The sequence below is a fragment of the Orcinus orca genome, chromosome 1 (genome assembly GCF_937001465.1).
Source record: "Orcinus orca chromosome 1, mOrcOrc1.1, whole genome shotgun sequence".
Classification (NCBI taxonomy): Eukaryota; Metazoa; Chordata; class Mammalia; order Artiodactyla; family Delphinidae; genus Orcinus; species Orcinus orca.
Genome location: NC_064559.1, coordinates 152,097,666 through 152,117,605, shown reverse-complemented (window position 1 = coordinate 152,117,605; position 19,940 = coordinate 152,097,666). Strand labels below are relative to the sequence as shown.

The 19,940-nt window shown below is 33.4% G+C and overlaps 1 protein-coding gene across 2 annotated transcripts in view; it reads right to left on the bottom strand.

Moving 5' to 3' along the window:
- Positions 1-19,940, bottom strand: part of ANKRD13C (ankyrin repeat domain 13C) — an 85,310-nt gene that overhangs the window by 10,721 nt on the left and 54,649 nt on the right. For both annotated transcript variants that reach the window (XM_004280741.4, XM_033407472.2), the window contains 5 exons: positions 19,172-19,303; positions 15,849-16,010; positions 8,307-8,386; positions 6,719-6,817; positions 4,095-4,195 (listed from right to left, as the gene is read on the bottom strand). In XM_004280741.4, the coding sequence (XP_004280789.1) occupies positions 4,095-4,195; positions 6,719-6,817; positions 8,307-8,386; positions 15,849-16,010; positions 19,172-19,303 (574 nt within the window). The remainder of the gene's footprint in view (positions 1-4,094; positions 4,196-6,718; positions 6,818-8,306; positions 8,387-15,848; positions 16,011-19,171; positions 19,304-19,940) is intronic.

Here is a 19,940-nt window from a genome sequence, read left to right as displayed (position 1 = left end):
TGCAGAATGCATTAACTCTAGTTTGTTTCTAGAACCTTTGGGATTCAACTCATAGAATCGTGTCATTTGCAAATAGAGAAGATTTTATTTCTTCCTTTTTCTACTCTGAATGCCTTTTTTTCCCTTTCATTCATTATTACACTTACTATCCCCTTTTGATTTCTGCAGGATCTGTCATGCTATCCTGTTTCATTCTCTGTTTTTTATCTGTCTTGCTACAGATGTGTTGATTTTATCACTCTTTTCAAAGGACCAGCTCTTTGCATCACTGACTTTCTCTATTTATTCTGTTTTCTCTTTCATTTATTTCTACTCTTTATTATTTCCTTCCTTCTGCTTGCTTTGGGTTTATATGTTCTTCTAACTTCTTGAAGTAGGAGCTTAGATTATTGATTTAAGACTTCTCTTTTCGTAATGTATGCATTTAGTGCTATGAATTTCCCTCTCAGCATGACTTTAGCTATATTATACAAATTTTGATATTTGTAATTTTACTTTCATCCAGCTCAATATATTATTTTCCCTTGAGATTTCACCATTGACATAAATTATTTAGAAGAGTGCATAACAAAATATCACAAACTGGAGAGTCTCGTTATCTTTCTATTATTAATTTATAGTTGGATTCTACTGTGATTGTTTTTCAATTATTAAGGTTTGTTTTATAGCCCAGGATATGGCCTATCTTGGTATATGTTCCATGAGTATTTGAAAAATATGTGTATTCTGCTGATGTTGGGTAAACTGTTCTATAAATGCCAATTAGGTGCTTTGGTTTATGGTGTTGTAGAGATGTTCTATAATATCCTTGCTGATTTTCGTTCAAGTTGTTGTATCATCTGTTGAGAGAAGGGTGCTGAAGACTCTCACTATAATTGAAAATCTATTTTTCCTTTCATTTCTTTCAGATTTTGCTTCACTTATCCTGCAGCTCTGTTGTTTGGTATACACATTTAAGATTGCTATTCTTCTTCATGGATTGACCCCTTTATCATTATATAATGCCCCCCCGCACCCCGGTAGTTTTCTTTGCTCTGAAATCTACTTTATCTAATATTAATATAGCTAGTCCTGTTATCATTTGATTAATGTTTGCATGATATATCTTTTTCCATCCTTTCACTTTCAACTTGCCAATATCATATTTGAAGGGTTTCTTGAAGATAGCATGTAGTAGAGTCATGTTTCTTTAATCTGTTTTTCCAATCTATATCTTTTAAATGTTTTATTTAGACTATTTATACTTAATGGAATTATTTATATACTTAAGACTTAAGTCTGCTGTTTCATTTTTTGTTTTTTTGCTTGTTGTCTTTTTTCATATATTTTTCTTTTTCTTGCCTTCCTGTAGGTTACATGACTACTATTTATTTATTTATTTATTTATTTGGCTGCACCACACAGCATGTGGAACGTCCCTAACCAGGGATCAAACCTGTGCCCCCTGCAGTGGAAGCGCAGAGTGTTAACCACCGGACCACCCGGGGAAGTCCCAACATGACTACTTTTTAGAATTTTATTTTTATTTATCTATAGTGTTTTTCAGTATATCTCTTTGTACACCTTCTTTAGTGGTTGCTCTAGGTATACATTATATATAACTAATTTATCATAGGCCCCTGGTGTCATCACTTTAGCAATTCAAGTGAAGTAGAAAAATTTTACCTCTCTTTATCTCCTTTCACCTTCCCCCATTTATAATATAACTATAAATAGAAAGAAAGAATGGAGAGATAAAAGTAGACTTTCAAGCAACTGGGCTATGAAAAGCAAAGATTAAAGGCAAGTGCTGGGTAGGGTGAAGCTAAAGGGATTGTTTCATTAGATTGGTTGAATTTTATTTCTGAAGTTTGGCCATCTTCCCCTCACCTCCCTGTGCCTGACTTCTCTTTTTTTGGGCCATACCGTGCAGCTTGAAGGATCTCAGTTCCCCAACCAGGGACTGAACCCCGGCCACGGCAGTGAAAGCCCAGAATCCTAACCACTAGGCCACCAAGGAACTCCCTAGATCGGCTGAATTTTAAAAAGAGAAAGACCTTTAATTGGTTTAACTTTGAAAGGAGAAAGACCTGAACAAAGCCTAACGGCTAAGAAGAAAAAGGCTGTACAGGAGTTGGAAGATAAAGGAGAAATATGGGGAAACTGATAGAGCAAGCTTTTTAAAAAAGCAGGGAGGAGAACAGATCCACAGTACAAATGAAGAGAATAATCAAGCTAAGAAAAGGGACACCACTTCTACTGAGATAGAAAAGATGGAGAAAAAGATAGGGCTTGGGGCAGAAAAGTCTGTGTGAGAAGTTGGGAGTAATGAGGGAGGTCTCATTTCTGATGGCCTTTTTTTGTAACTAAGAAAACAAAATTCATCTGCTTAGACTGTGGGAGGAAGTAGTGGGGGGTGGGGATGGGGACTGGTGAAGGAGGCTCAAATTTAACCTTTGAAAGCAGAATGAGGGAAGCAGCAAATCAGAGAAAAGATCATTCAAAATCAGCATTTAAAGCTCTGGCTGCTTTTGAAAACATGTAATTGTGTTAACAATACCCAAATTTTTCCCCTCAATTGTACCTTCTAGCCTAAATATAGAAACAGAAATGACTGAAGATTAAACTGACGTAGGACTGGAGTTTTATATGGTCATTTTGAAAGAAGGACAAAGAGACAAGAGAGACAGAGGTAAGCAAATTCCCAATAAGTATACAAGCAAAAAATTATAAATCCCTTGTTAATATGGCTCTATATCAGAGAAATGCCTGCAAAAAAGTATTGTAGATTTTTTTCCTTTCTATATAAAGTATTTCTTTTTCATAAAAAAAAACTTGTATTGTGAGGTTTGATTTGTGTTTGGGACTTTAAAAAATGTGAATACAGTAATAGTTTCATATATTTAATCCCTACCCTCTATTCTAGTTTGTCACTGTGCCCCTTAAATACAGTATATAGAAGAGAGTCCAATGCTTGAACTATTTTCTGGCTACAGACAATTACAGTGGGATTTGAAGCTTCTGCAGAAATACTCATGTAATGATCCACAGCTCAAACTCTCAGCTTTAGTTTTCTAACAGTTTCTGCCTAGAATCTTATCACTGGTTTACTCAAGTAGACACTGGGTTCCCAGTGCTTTTACTTCACAAAGGGAATCTAGAATGACATAGTTAGAACATGTTTTAAAATCAATTTTAATTCACAAAATGTATTCCCAAATTTGGAAAGTTGAGAAGGTCGAGTTTACTTTTAGCAATAAAAGCATTACTTCTGGGATTAAAGCATTTTGGCCTAATTATTCTGAGATGTGGTTTCAGTAATATTGAGTAAAACAAGATAAAATATATCAGAGGAATTATATAAAAATTATATTATTATATAATATCCCCCTACCCCATACATAATGTAAACACCAAAAGGGCAGGGGCTTTTTGCTGTCTCTCATCCCCCCCATAGAAAAGGGTCCAGTACACAGCAGGCACTGATTAAATATTTGGAGGCTGGATCAGTAGATGGTATTGAAGGCCCTCCTGGAGCTTAAATCAATGCTAAATCTAAACCTCAACTCCTAAAGAACCTGTAAATAGTGTCTTGCTCCCAGTTTTCTAATATAGTTAAGAAGATAAATATATACGAAAATGAAAGTTTACTGTTTTGAAAGATCATTGTTTAAAATAAAATTAAGTTTACACATTTAAGACTGAAAAATAAAATGTAAGGAGTATTACTGTATCCCTGAATAATGACTGTTGACAACAGAAACATTCCCACTATTCAGAAACTCAGAGTCTGCTGAAAATTTGGGCTAAAATCCAGTCTCCCTATATTTCATATTAAAACATTATCACAGTGCATCATAAGTTCACCCACACCCTCTTGAATGAAATATTTGCATATCCCTTACATTTGACTTAAGTAGAATTAGAGTTTTCATCAGGAACTTTATATATTTGACAAAACATGAATATCAATGCATGTAATTACAGAAAAACCATATAAAAATTTAAACTAGGAAATGCATTTTCCTTCAAAGCATATTTCTTCTTCTTAAATGTTAGTAAACAGCTCCATATTTCTAACAGACACTGAACTTACATGAAAATTTTTCTCTTACCTAGTTTTACAGGAAAGCCTGGAGGAAGCTTCATCTGAACAAATTCTCTAAGCTTATTAAAGTGCTTGAAGGGAGCTATTACTTCCAAAACATTCAATAATCTGAAAAATGGAAGGAGAAAAACATTTTTCAAATTGATTTCATTGTGTCTTTATGTTGTTTTATAACTACATGCTTCAAACTTACACAGTATTACTGACTTCCAGATATTAAAGATGAGAAAATGACACCTCCTTCCACCTCCTGTTTTTTTGTTTTATTATTCTTTTCACTGTGTCAAAGTTTATAACTTTCACATTTTATTGGGCAGCCATAATTCCCACAGTTGTTGATTTCAGATCTATATTTCAGCAGATTCAAGGCTTACACTAGTCTTCTTCCTGAAGTCTACAAATTCCCAAGTTCTTTAATTAGCCTCACTGTTTGGACGCCTGAATTTCACTGTCAATTTTGTGTGTGTGAAGGGCTCTTACATACTTATTATTCCTTGATTTCTTATAGATTTGATAACTGAGTGTTTCTTTTTTACATACTAAAGAGAAATCCAACTGGCATAAAATTTCAGTTTATAATCCTTCCCTCTTAACTACAATTTCATGAGGTCTCTTAACTTCCTTTATCCTTTGGTTGGATGAATTTCATTTTCAAGTAGTAGTATTTTTCTTTCAAAAAAGGCCCATGGCTGCTATATTTATTGAATTCTTCTGTGTCCTTTTCAATTGCCTTGATATGTAAATGACATCTTACCTAGATATACTATCAGATCACACTTTCTTTGCCTCAGCAATATCAAGATGTAAAAAAAATGTAAGGCCAGGCTGTTTTTTACCCTTTCACCTGAATGCCTTTAGAACTCTCTATTAACAATTGAAATACAATAGTTTAACCAATATAATAATTGTTACTAATCCTTCTCTATCAATTTTTCTTGGAGCCTAATGTTAGGCTACAGAATTAGTTCTTCCATACAGAGAAATTTTCTTCTATCATATTTTGAATACTATTTTGTTTACATTTTGGAGGCTTTCTATTTAAATGGAATAGCAATGATCCTTATATTGAACCACTCTCCTCCATAAATATTACTTCTCAAATTTCTTTAACCTCTTCTTTCACTGGATTCACTATAAGCTATAAAAATTTAATTTTTGGTCACATCTATCCTGTTCATTGTTGTTTCTACTGTATTTGTTTTGCAATAGTGCTATTCAGTGCTTAATTTATTTCCTTAGGTTTACAATCTCCTTTTCATTTCATTCTGTTGTCTTATCATCTCATCTTAGAGTGATCTAGTTTACCAATTTCATGTTCTTTTTATGTTTTCCTATAGTACTTACAAGAAATTTTCTTCTGTTCTTTGACTTATATTTTATTCTAGAATGAGTTCTTTTTCTGGCTTTTACATACTATCTATATTCCTTATTTTACTTTTTGCAGGGGGAATGGCTATAATTCCACATTTTATAAATTCTAAAATACCCATTTTTTTTCACATATTAACATCTCTGAAATTGGGATAACTCCTAAAATTGAGAGCATCTTATAATTTGCCACATTATTCTTCTTCATTAGAGTATATATCTGGTGCATCTTGGAGTCATTTGGGTCCAAGATATGATAAATTATGCAGATTTGTATGTATGGCTAATTCCCTTCCCGCATCTTCTGAGAACTATTTATTTCCCTCTTTGATCAATAACTTGAGGACTGTATACCAAATTCTATCTACTCTTCCAAAGCCTGGCTATTGAGGAGTATGAGATGTGCACAGAATTTGTAGAAAAGAAGGGTCCTGCTCTCTTCTGTGAGAATTTTTTTTTTTAATGTAATAGCCCAGACTGAAAGTGGAAGGATCTACAAAGGAAAGCCTAGGACTTCAATTCATCCCCTACTTTAGTGAGAAGCCTAAAGGTACAATTCTGTCAGAATCTGCTCTAGCTACCCACCTCACATTCCATCCATCTCTCCAAATCAATTTTTTTTAATGAGCATCTGATGAATACAGGTTTGGAAGGATATATTCAAGTACTCCAGGAGTACTGTTTATAAGGGTGACAAACTACAAATAATTAAAATGTTTATCAGTAGGGGGATGATAAAATAAATGGCAGTATATCAATACTACAATATATCAAGGAAAGAAGAAAAAGATAGATAATAATGTACTTATTGTAAGAACTCCATGATAACTCACTTTTAAAAGAAAAAAAGGAACTAACAGAACAAATTGTAGACTGTTCCCCCATTTTTATAAAAAATTCTAAAAAAACACAGAAAAAATCTAGACAAAAATACAGCAGTTATTTACCTGAGGTGAAAGAAAACTGCCATTTTTATTCTATAAACTTCCCAACTGTTACTTTTTACAATAAGCATGTATTCATGTATTACTTTTGTAATTAAAAAATAATTATTCAAAAATTTATCTGGTTAAAATAATTAAAATGTTAATATTTTGTGAGCTGGAAAACTTCTAGAAGGGAGCACGACACACTGTCAAAGCAATGGCTGTTTGCTTTTACATTTCAAAGGCCTCAAATGCACCACTCAGATGCCAACACTATTATAGCATTTAGAGTTCAGTAGCTTCTTTCATAAACTTGTGCAGTTAATAACAAACTTACGACTCAATTCCCAAGGGAAATTCCTGGCTCATGGCTATTGTGGCTTTAAACGTTTTCTTACTCTCTTTGCACACCAGTTCTCTACCCAGATGAGGAGCTCTAAAATGAAAAAGGAAAAAAGAAAGAAAGAAAGAAAGAAAGAAAGAAAATATTAGGAAATTTTTTCCACATGCTGTCATCTTCCCAAGAAGAATCTGTCATCTTCCAATGACATTCATTAGTATTTCAACTTTTCTTACTCTGATAGAAATAAAATTATGCTAAAAGGGAATGAAACGTATAATAAATGAGGCAATGGTAACAAGAAAAAGAAAATAGCAAAGCATAAAAGTTCAGAAGAATATGATCAAAACCCAGAAAATTTCATATTGAATTTTAATAATCACTATTTAAAAAAAAAAAAAAAAAAAAAATCACTATTTTTAATAACAAAGCAAATCCATAGAAAAAAGCAACCTTTAAAAATATTTTGTATCTTTTAAATCACTTATTCAATTCAACCTCTTACTGTCTATGGTTCTCAGCACTGATCAATAAGAAGTGATATAAAGAATACAGAATTTTACATTACTTGTAGAATATTATAAGATGGAAACATTTTAGAGAAGTTAGAAAAAGTATAACAATAAACCTTTCAACATAAAAAAAAAAAGACAACTTCTGACTAAGCATGAGGGTAGGTAATATTTTATTCTCCACCAAAAGAATATTTTCTACAAAGGACTGTATTTTCTTTGACATGGGCAGCCAGAAAAAAATTCTTATTTATTTATTCATTCAAAATAAACCATTCATTCATCATTCTTTTATTCAATAAGTACTTACTGGATATAAAAACTATGTAATAGGTACTCTACTAAGTATTAGCAATATAACATTAAGCAAACATCTTGGGTAAGCATAGTAAGAAGTAGTCTGGCACAGGCTGAAACAAAGAGATCACGACAGGAGATGAGCTTGGAAAGGCAAAAAGTAGATAAACAATGAGTAGCCTTACATACCTTGCAAAAGACTCTGGATAATAACAGAATATAAAGTTCATCATACAGTGCAAAAACTCAAATAAGCAACTGTATTGGGCAAGTCCTCATATTTCCTTAGAACAATGTCCTATAGGTTTTTTGGTGTATATAAATTGGCAAGAGGGATGTAAAAAGAAGGCTCTACAACTTATTCAAAAAGAGAATGTAACTGGGGATGCTTCTCCCTCATCATGCTTCATCCATATATATATACATATTTTGTGTGGTACGCGGGCCTCTCACTGTTGTGGCCTCTCCTGTTGCAGAGCACAGGCTCCGGACGCACAGGCTCAGCGGCCATGGCTCACGGGCCCAGCCGCTCCGCAGCATGTGGGATCTTTCCGGACCGGGGCACAAACCCGTGTCCCCTGCATCAGCAGGCAGACTCTCAACCACTGTGCCACCAGGGAAGCCCCTTCATCCATATTTTTAAAAGGAAAAAGAACTGCTTCAGATGAAACTATACTAGTGATTCTCTGTAAAAAAAATTTTATGCCTAAATATTCATGTTTTTACAAATTTTTCTAAAAACCAAAGAATATATAAACAAACAAAACAACACTTACTTTCCATTTTCAGAAGATATATATTCTTCCCATGTAATAGTGTTCTGAGGAGGAGGGGTAAGGGACTGTCTTCGAATTGGCTGCCAAAAAATAACAAACAGAGAGGGGGAGAGAGAGAGAAAGAAAGAGAGATACAGAGACAGAGACAAAGAGGGAGGGAGAAAAGAAAATTATATTTTTTAAAATATAAAATTAAAACATACAATAAACTATAATCTACTTAATCTCTTCAATATAATGCTTTAAGAGGTTATTCTGAGATACTTCCCTGGTGATGTAAGGTCCAATAATATTTATTATCATTTTTTAAATCTCAAATAAAAAGAAAAGTGTCAAAGTAGTAAAATCCATTCATTCAATGTCTATTTTTTTGTTTTTGTTTTGTTTTGTTTTTAATTTATTTATTTTTGGCTGTGTTGGGTCTTCATTGCTGTGCATGGGCTTTCTCTAGTTGCAGCGAGCAGGGGCTACTCTTCATTGCGGTGCGCGGGCTCTCACCACGGTGGCTTCTCTTGTTGTGGAGCATGGCCTGTGTCCCCTGCATTGTCAGGCGGATTCTTAACCACTGCGCCACCAGGGAAGCCCCATTCGATGTTTTAATCATCTAAAATGTCCCTGGCATTATGCTAGATGCTGAACGTGGGAACTACAGAGAAGTATAAAAACTAATCCTGACTTCACAGAGTTTACAATTCAAAGTTGGAAAGAAAAAACACATACAAACATGAATAGTTAATCAGGAATACAAAGTATTAAATGATTAAAGATCAAATGAGCTTACAAAAAACTGAGTAATACAGGGGTTCAGAAAAGAGAGCAGTTTTCTATAGACAATAAATCGAGACTAGGGGATTGAGGCTCAAATTTAAATGAAAAGAAAATAAAAAGAATATTTTGGACAGAGAGAATTAACAGTGAAAACACTAGATTGATTTGAACTAGGGAGGAAAGTTCAAAAGGGAGATCAACAACAGTGGTAAAGGTCGTATCAGATTTAAAACTTACACCTCATCTTTGTTAACTAAGAGCTTGGATCACAATAGGATGAATTGGCAATAAAGAACTAACGGAGTGGCAGTAGAAATCGAAAATTGCTAAGGAAAAACCACAAACTGTAGAGCAAAAGGGCAATAAGTGAAAGACACATAAATAACAAAATGAACAGTAACACTGGGAGAGGATTCCATTCAGAGAAGTATAGTTTTGGATATAATGAGTTTAAGATGTTAATAGGCAGCATATTAGAGTTGTTAAAATCAAGGATTTTGAAGACACAAAAATGAACTGGAATCCCACCCAGCTCCACTACCTGGTAGTTGTGTGAATTGGGGCATGTTATTTATATTATTGTCCATTTAATTCACCTGCAAAATGGCAATATGACCACCCAACTCATAGTTAAGAATTCAAGGAGACAGTGTATGGAAAATCTTAGTGCCTAGCACAGTATAAAGGATTCAGTAAATAATAGTAACTATTTTATACTTGGAAGTTCCTAGAGGGCAGTTACAAAAAGAAAAGGAGAGAAATCATATTTAGAGATAATGGTTTAAGAATTCTCTGACTAACTAAATGAAAAGTAATAAAACAGAGGACTAATGACTGAGTCCTAAAAACTACACAGATTTGCCAGGGGGGAGGGCGGAGAGGACAGAAGGGAGCCAGATATTAATCAATAAGGGAAAAGAAAAAAACATAGCATCAAGTATCATGACAAGATACAAGACAAGTATCAAGTATCATGACAAGATGCAAGACAAGTATCATGGAAGTGAAAAGGCTGTTTCAATATCATGACAAAGACTTTAAAGGGAAAGAAGCCTGAAAAAAAGGCCACAGATTTTGTTGGTTAGAAATCATTGATGATCTCTGAGTAGCAACAGAAGAATAGGGGAAGAAGGGAAACTAACAGTTTTTGAGCATCAGGCAATATGAAAGATGACGTTCTGCCCTTGAGAAGTTTACAAACAGACACACAGGAAGTAGATAATTATAATACAGGATGGGTGTGCTATGATAGAGGGATCAAGAGGATGGCATAAAAGCACTGAGAAGAGGTTTCTCTGACCCAGATTGGGGTAGCCAAAAAGATGTGCCAGCAATGGTGGTTCCTGGTGGAGAAGTCTAAGAGAAAGAGAACAAAATAACCAAATGAAGGACGTTGAGAAAAGTACAATGGTGAGAAAAAGCATGCTGTACTGGGAAACTACAAGTGTGGTGCTATTTTTCCCTTCATGTGTAGCATACATGAAGGGAAAAATAGCAAGATACAAGGTAAGAGGGCAAGACACAGAAGAGAAAAAGTAGTTTGAAAGGGTTTTGTGCACTAAGTAGATTGTATTTTACTCAGAAAGCAATGGACGAATATTTTGAGCAATATAATGTTTTAGAACACAAATGTTGGAGCCAGACTGACCAAATCCTGGCTTTGCCAATTACTAGCTGACTTTGGACAAATTATTTAACCTCTTTTGTCTCAGTTTAGTCAACTACATAACCTCAGAGGGTCGTTGTAAGGATAAAACTGGCTTGTTAACATAAAATACTTAAAATAGTGCCTGACACATAGTAAATATTCTATACATTTTAGTTATTGAGGCTTTACATAGTTCAATCTATTTCAGAGAGGTCATTCTGGTAGCAGTGAGTAAGCAGTGAGTAATTTGGATTATCTCAGTAATCCAAATGAGAAATGATAAGCTATTTCAAAATGGAAGAAGAGAAATAGATTCATGAGATCTTTAGGATTTTGTAATCGATTAGACACAGAGGTTAAAGAAAGCTAAGAAGTCCAAGGACAAATTTCAGATTGCTGGTTTGGGTAATGGTAGTAGATAATGGTATTACCACTCAAGACAGAGAAAATAAGAAGAATGAAAAAACTGATCAGATTTAAACATACTAAATCTTAGATACCTATGTTTATCCAAGTGGAGGTAGGCAAAATACTATAGATCTGGTGATTAAGAGACAGGTCAGAATTGAAGGTATATATTGGGTGACAGTTACTAGTTTATGTGGTAACTGAAGCATCAGGTATGTATCTAACAATGAGACATTAGAGAATACTAATTGTCTACCCAATCAATAACCTATCTCCTGTTCTTTGTTGTAAAAGAAACTCCCTACCAATTTTTGGCTGGACACATGACTTCCTAGATTAAAGACTTCTAGATATCTTTACAGCTAGCTAAATTAGTTACACCTAAGTTCTAACCAATGGGATTTGAGCAGTGATGTATGCAACTTCTGACTGGGTACTCAAACAGAACAGGCATGTCCTCTCTTTCCTAATTACTATTAGCAATTATCATTCCTAATGGTTGGAATGCTAAACAGGTAATAAAACATCGTATACCATGTGAATGAGGGCCAGATCCTAGAAATGGTAGAGAAATAAGACCAAAAAAAAAAAAAAGGCTAGGTCTGAGATTAACTCACAGAACAAAGAAACCATATAAACTCAGATTTTTCCATGAGAGAAAAATAAACTCCTGTCTTGTTTAAGTTACTGTTATAATCAGCCAAAATTATATCATAACCAATACCAAATACGATATATAAAATGTGATACTACACACAATAGTATGGCATGTGGCAATGGCTATTAACAGAATGACAAATGGGCTTAATAGGTAGTGACTGTCATAAATATTGTGGCAAAACATTAGGTAAAACAGTGTCTTGTGATCCTGCAGAAGGCAGACAAGCTAATAGAAGCTGTAACAAACAGAAGAAATGACTGAAAAAATTTACCACTGATGCTCCAACCCAGAAAGGTTAATCACACCTCCACCCAAATCTCTATCTAACTAAGCAGATCATGGTCAATTTCTCTTTCAGAGCACTGCTTAAAATTGTCTACTCTTTTGTCTACTCTTGCTTCCAGTCTATTTAATACCTATATATATTTAATACCTGTATATACATTTGGCTATAACTGAGTGTTTATATATATATATAATATATATTAAATTATATATATATTAAATCACATATATATTATCATATATATATATATATATAATATATATATTATCATAGTAAAGACTCATTTTCCTGGCATGATTAGATAATGCGGCATGTCATATAAGTATATTTTTCCAGGTAATAAAATTCTCTAAGCAGTTTCTACTATTGCCAATAGAATTCTTTCTAAACTATACATTACACATTCCCCATCTTAGTAGAGACTGTAATGAATCTAATTTAACCTTCCACTGAGCACTTTACTTCATCATTATGAATATCAGTTATTATATTTTAATAAGGTCTTTCTTAGTTTATGTTTATTCTAATTGATCCTTTGTTATATACTGATACTCACAGCTGAACCCATCAGTGTTCCCACTATACTGTTCCCATAACTATCTAATGAAACAGGAAGACATGAAGGCTGCCACAGGACACCAGATGGCTTTCTAAGTTTATTTCCCTAAGTCAGTAGGCTCTGTAACTAAAATGAAATCAAACCTTTCCTACATAATTAAATGCAAACTTTTAATGCCTGTTTTTCTTGAAGCATATAAGAAATAGTTTTGATTTATTGCCAGATTTGCTGAATTCTAATATTTTATATGGCAAAATTTTCTGGAAGTTTAACACATTCATGTATTTTATATCTATATATTCTTATTTTGATTTTATATATTAAAAAAGTACATAATCACTAATAGAGTTTAACTCAATATTCTGTATGTATAGCTTGCATACAATTAATGCTTTTATCAATGACTGTCTAAGGTATAAATGGGGCATTACTCCCCCCTCCAACAATAAGTGGTTAGAACAAAGTGGAAAAAAGCACCAAAAGTGGAGGAGCAAGTGTCCATAACTTAAGAATTTCTGAGCGCTTAAATTTTACTATAAAAAATATTGTCAAAAATATATACTAAATATTAGAACTGTCTGGAAAGGAGAGGGAAAAGAAGGAGTAGAAATGGCAAAACTAGTTAAAAGGCAAATAATTACTTCCAAGTGTTACCTATAAGCTATTTCTTATAGAAATTAAAACAAATATTTGTCTGAAAAAAAAAGAAACTCAAAAGCTATTCATTTAGAATAAAGAACATAAATGCATTCTGAAAAGGCCATACATTTTTAAGAACTGAAATTCTATTAAAATGTGGCTTTAAAATATAATATTTTCAGGAATTCCCTGGTGGTCCAGTAGTTAGGATTCCACGCTTTCACTGCCAAGGGTGCAGGTTCAATCCCTGGTTGGGGAACTAAGATCCCACAAGCCGCACAACATGGCCAAAAAAATATATATATATGTACATATATATATATATATGTATATATATATAATATTTTCATGTCTTTTGAAAACAATCATAATAGTCATACATATTTTCTAAGTTCTTGAAATTTTCAATAATGTTCCAAAGCCAAAAACATGCTTTTTACTAATGTGTTCTCTATACATCATTAAAAAAAACACCACAATACTGATTTTGACTACTTTTACCAATAGCAACGTTCTCTCATTCCTTTTACAACTTCAACTTCACAATATTTTGTAAGAATTGCTAAGACGTGTTGAAAATCTGGTTACACACAAAGATGAGACTTTAACAAAGGCAATCTGGGAAGCAATATACTTAGCCCAAGAACAAAAAGAACTTGGGGTAAGGGTCCAAGAATCAAAACCCATCTTTGCTACTTATAGCTTTGTGACTTCACATATATTAATTTCTTTAAACCTCATTTTCCTTTCTATACAATTGGGCAATGATAGTTATATCATTAGGTCATTGTGATAATTAAAAATTAAATGAGATGATATATGAAAAAATACTTCACACAATGCCCAGGAACTATTTCCTTTGATCTGATCAGAAGTCAGAAGCTTAATTATTTAATGCATATTATTTTGTTTTATTATATAGACATCTGGGATTAAACTATGTTTTAATTTCAACATGCCAAACTATACGTGATTAAAATGTCATTTAAAGACCCCTTTACCAATTCAAGTGCATCAAGTTACAACCTCTGCCCTAAAGAAAATAAATTTGTGTACTCATCCCAAAATGGTTTGCTGCCAAAATTAAACAAAGGTAGCAATAAGCACCACCACAACAAAATCATTTTTTAAAAAAGAACTGTTATAAAATTTAAATCACATTAGAGTCCAAAGAAATGTTCTTTATGTCTGGTTAACAATGGGAAAGGGTAACAGCTTTGTCAAAAGATTAGGCTCATCATTCCCTCTCTTCAATCCATCTCCATTTCTATTTCCTGAGCATATCACATCCTATTACCTCCTACTGATGGAGAGATCAGCAAATACCAGGAGGCTTCTGGAAAATAAAGTCTAGTGAGGCTCTAACCCAAGGACAAAAGAAAAATGAGGACTGCAAAGAGGATCTGGCAGGAAGGGGACACGATCACACTAAACTGGATCACAATTTTAACTTAAACATTTAATGTGGCTTCTTGAGCACTTTACATCCTATACTCACTTAACTAAACTATGGTTGATTCACTCAACACATAAACTTTCTAAACATTAAGATAAATTTGCTGGCACACACGGTATCACCATGAATTAGTTGAGACCTGGCATACTATTCTGAAAAGTTTGTCTATCCTGAAAATGCAATCTGGCACAATACCATAGGGGAGAGGCTAAACATTCAAGGAATTCAAGTCTCCACATAGTAGTAGCCTTTCATCTTTTTCTGACTGTGACTCACATTTTACACTATAACCCAGCAGTCACACATATGCAAGTAGACACAACATACACCCCTGACACTATTGTTTCATAAAGTAATAAGGACCCATACTATGTGCTCTAGTTTTTTCCTTATTATCTGAATTTAGATTCTACTTCAAAAAAAAAAAAAAGTGGGGGTCACAGCCCACAAATTGAATTCATAATCCACTAAAGGGTCCCAATCCTAGAAAACACTGCTATAAAAAATGTAGTAAAATGTTAACATTTGGGAATCATTTTTTTTCTGGTTTTAAAGTCTAAAATTGTTAAAATAAAAAAAATTTAAGAAACCCTCCAATTCATCTTACTAGGGAAATAAGATTATAGAGCCAAGTTACCTTGTCTCATATAGCTATGTAGTTCCATGATTTCCCTCCCCTTTTCCTACTGTCACACAATTCTTTGCATGTACCATGTTTTCAATAAATACATGCTGAATAAAAATATTATGGGAAGGTATAGGCTAGAAATGACTTCATAAAGTAGGTAGATTTTTAGCCAGGTCTTCACAGCAGCAGCAGATTTCAGTTGGTGAAGTAGGAAAAAAAATATATATATATATGCAAAGGGACATGGATTAAAAATTAACACCAGGTTTCATGCTTACAAAACGATTTTAATCTATTTATTAGTGAAGACTCAAAGATCAAGAACAGGTTCACAAAAAATCACCAAAGACTGTATCACAGAAAAATAAAAGGTGATACATGGTAAACAAAACCTATGAGCATACTTATATAAACTCACTGAATGCCAGGAATGAAGTCTACCCCCTCTCTCTTTAGAACATTATAAATTAAGAAAAGTAAAAGTTATACCTCAAAATTCTGCTCCATTATGTTTCCACCTTTACTCAAACTCTCCATAATGGCTTTATTTCGAAGAATATCTTCTTCACTGAGATGTTCTCTTCTTTTTCTTGATTCTAAAACAAGTCCATTCACCAGATAAAAGTCGGCCAAAAAGTTTCCTACCCTTTCCTAAAGCAAAATCAAATATTTCAAAATAATAAAGTTTATCTTAGATTTTTTTAAAATTTTGAAGTAATACACAGTTTCTTCATAAACATATAACATTTAGATGTAAATAAAATATTCCTCTGGTACTTGAAATTATCAAATTATCTTATACATTCTATTTATTAAGCTAAAAAATACATAAAATTACACATTTCAAATTTGTAAAGGAAAATTTAAAACACACAAGATGTATGGTAGTTAATCTGCAAATGAATTAAGTGTAAGTAAAAACAACACATAGTATTCCTTTAGAATCTACTCCCAAGTAGAACAAAACTATCTGACAACTTAATTTAGCTAATAGTCAAATATCATGAGTTACAAGGAGGGGTCAGGGATAATTAATGTTCCCATTTTATAGATAGAAAAAAATGGAATAAAAAGAAATAAAAATTTCTAGTACAACTAAAATTAATTACCTGTTCCAGTATTCTCTAACAGGCCCAAACTTCAAATTACAGTTGCTTGCTTCTTTCAACAGTGGGAGAACAACCAAGTAGTTTTGCTCATCAATATAATTATGTATTTATATTATGGATTGGGGATAGGGAAACTCAAATGGATTAAAAGGACATCAAGAAAAGAGGGCTCCTTCAACATTAACCTTCACCTTTTTCCAGACCCACAGGTGGTCAGAGTTTGAAATAACTTACCTCAAAAAACATGATCAGTAACTACTGAAAATAAGCTTCCCATTTCTACCTGCATGCAGATCACTTGCTCTCCTCTTGCTGCTGTTTTCTGGCATTCCAAAACTAAGTGTTTATTGTTGCTTCCATTTCCACCTTGCTTTTGGTGGCTTCCTTACCAGTCATTAGAAAGCAAGGCATTCTGTACCTGTTTCTACCTACAAAATGGGAACCATAAGCATTACTGACTCCCTCCTTACCTGTCAAAGACTTAAGAAGATCACCTAGACACTCTTCAAGAGCTTTGAGCTGCTTAGCAGTAGCACTAGATGAACAGCAGCTTCAATTTTTATCTTCTCTTGAAGTGATCCTTCTAATGCTGTCCAGAAGAACAGAGTACAAACAAATAAGACTTCAAGCCAACAAATGGATTGCAATGTAGGATCTCACAACTGGGAATCCTATAATGGTACTTGTTGCCAAATAGGCTTAGAGAGGAAAATTGATGAACCTAGATCTCACAGTGAGAATTTTTCTGTGGTTGGGAAACACTCAAGTGATAATGATCAATTTTTGAAATCTTATAATGAAAAAGCATTTATTAAAAATAAATCATATCAATAAAAAAATTTAAATGTATATTCCCCATAATCCAGCCATTCCATTTCTTGCTATCTATAAAAGACAATGCAAAGGCATGTAAAAGGATAGTAAACATAACATCATTTATAGTGGAAGAAAACTGGACACAAATGTGTGTCCATCTAAATGTCCAAAAATAAGAGACTGGATAAATAAATTACAACATATCCATACTATGGAATACTATGCAGTTGCTAAAAAGAATGAAGTAATACTACTGAAAAGAAAACACTTCTAAGACATTGGGGGAAAAAAAGTTGCAAAACAATAGATAAAATGACACTTTATGAAAAATAAACCTATCAATCATAAATAGATATTTATGTACATAAAGCATAAAGAAAGGTCTGGGGGGTATACAGCTGGATAACCTTCTGCAAAGGACTCTGGGATTGTGAGTAGTGGTCAAGGGAGATTTTTCAGCTTTATGTGTAAGACTGTGTGGTGGTTAATTTTATGTCAGTTTGCCTAGACTATGATGTCCAACTGTTCAATCAAACACCAGTCTAGATGTTGCTACAAAGGCTTTTTGTTTTTTTTGGCTGTGCTGTATAGCTTGCAGGATCTTAGTTCCCCAACGAGGGATTGAACTCAGGCCACAGTGGTGAAAGCACTGAGTCCTAACCACTGGACCACCAGGGAATTCCATGAAGGCATTTTTTAGATTAATTAAAATTTACATCAGCAGACTTGAAGTAAAGCAGATTACCCTCCATAATATGGAAAGGCCATATCCAATCAAATGTAGGCCTTAAGAGCAAAGACTAAGGTTTCCCAAAGGAAAAGCAATTCTGCCTCAAGACTGCAACACAGAAACCCTGCCTGAGATTCTAGCCTGCAGATTTCAAACTCAAGACCATATCAACTCTCTCCTGAATTTCCAGCTGCTAGACTGCTCTAAAAATTTCAGACTTACCAGCCTCTACATTCACACAAGCTAATTCCTTAAAATAAATCAATCTCTCCCTCACCCTTCTCTCCTTCTGTCTATAGGTATATATACATCTATATGCAGATATATACACATACACAGAGAGATACAGAACTCCTACTGATTTTGTTTCTCAAAGAACCCTGACTATTACAGGCTATTTTTGTCTTTCTAATGGGGATATATTCATTTCTACTGTATGTAATAAAAGATAAATAGAATTCTTAAAATCTTGTCCCTTACCTAATGTGTTACTTATCCTTGACTTTAAAATTTTATAAGATGCTTCTTCATACATGCAACTAAAACCTGTTTGAATATATTTTGAACATATTATATTTGAAATATTATATATTATATAACCTCTTGCTGACAGATGAAATGGGAATTATGGAAAGAATTTACAATTCACTAATGGGGAATCCGCCACTGAGATTTAATTTAATTACAGTGTTGTAGAAATGTAAGCTTATTTAATTTTAGTCAAATATATGGAATACTGAGGGACAGATACTGGGTAAGTAAATAGTTTAAAATTCTAAAAGAAGAAAGAAAAAAGGTCCAGAGAAATGAATTTAAAAGTATATGCTTCTTTGTGGTCTTCCTAAGAAAAAAAGCATTAGAAATATAATGGAACCATGTGAAGACATTGTTCCCTGTATAATAACAAGGCAACAAACAACAAGAATATTTTTCAACATAAAATTCAAATGAACTAAACTTTCTCCCCTGGCTTCTCCTATCTTCCAACTCTGTAACCAACCAATATAATTCCCTATTTGGGTTCAAAGAGAAGAGAATAAACTACTTGAAAACAAGTAAGTAAGATACTTCTTTCTACCTGTATTTCCATCACATTATTTTGACAACATTAAATACTAAACAATTTTTAAAGTGTAAAAATCTCGATTTGCACATACTGTTTTATCTTCCCGAAAAAGCCATCCTGTTTGGGCACGCGTGAAAGAAATTGATTTGGTTGATAAAGTTGCAGAGTAAATATCACTACTCATTAAAATGTCAACCTCTTCTTCTGTTTCCATCTCTGATTCCTGGGGTGGGGGCAAAAGGTAAATATAAGAATCTAGGTTTTCAGAGGTTTTTAGCGCCACATATGAAAATGTCAACAATTAAAACATTACAGATTTCAAAAAACAAAAAGGACCAATTCTAAAAAAATGTTAAGTGCTAGTTACTCTAAAAACAATTACAGAAGTGTAAACTTCATATAACTAAATAAGTTAGAATTATAACTAATTATGAATCTAAAAATACAGGACACATAAAAAGGGTACTCACACTCTTCCAGATATGTAATGGAAACAATACTAGATTACCCATTACAGAAGTACAAAGTATGCAGAGTAATTGTAAAAGATTACTTTAAGAATTAAGTAGACACTTCTGAGACAAAATGCCTGTAAGAAGGTTTTGTTTTCTTTAAGTATAGATGAATCTTACTTTAGTTCTTTTTAATCTAAAGACCCACCACTATGAGCCTTTCTTTCCCAATAGTTTTAAGTGGAAGGAAGGAAGGGAAGGAGGAAAGGAGAGAGGTGATAAGGAAGGAAAAAAGGAAAGGAGGCCACATGGGATCTTCTCTATACACCTTATAGAAAGAAAAGAAATCCATAAATATCAACTCATAATTTCCAAACTCAATTAGCAGCCTTGCTTCAACATATTCCC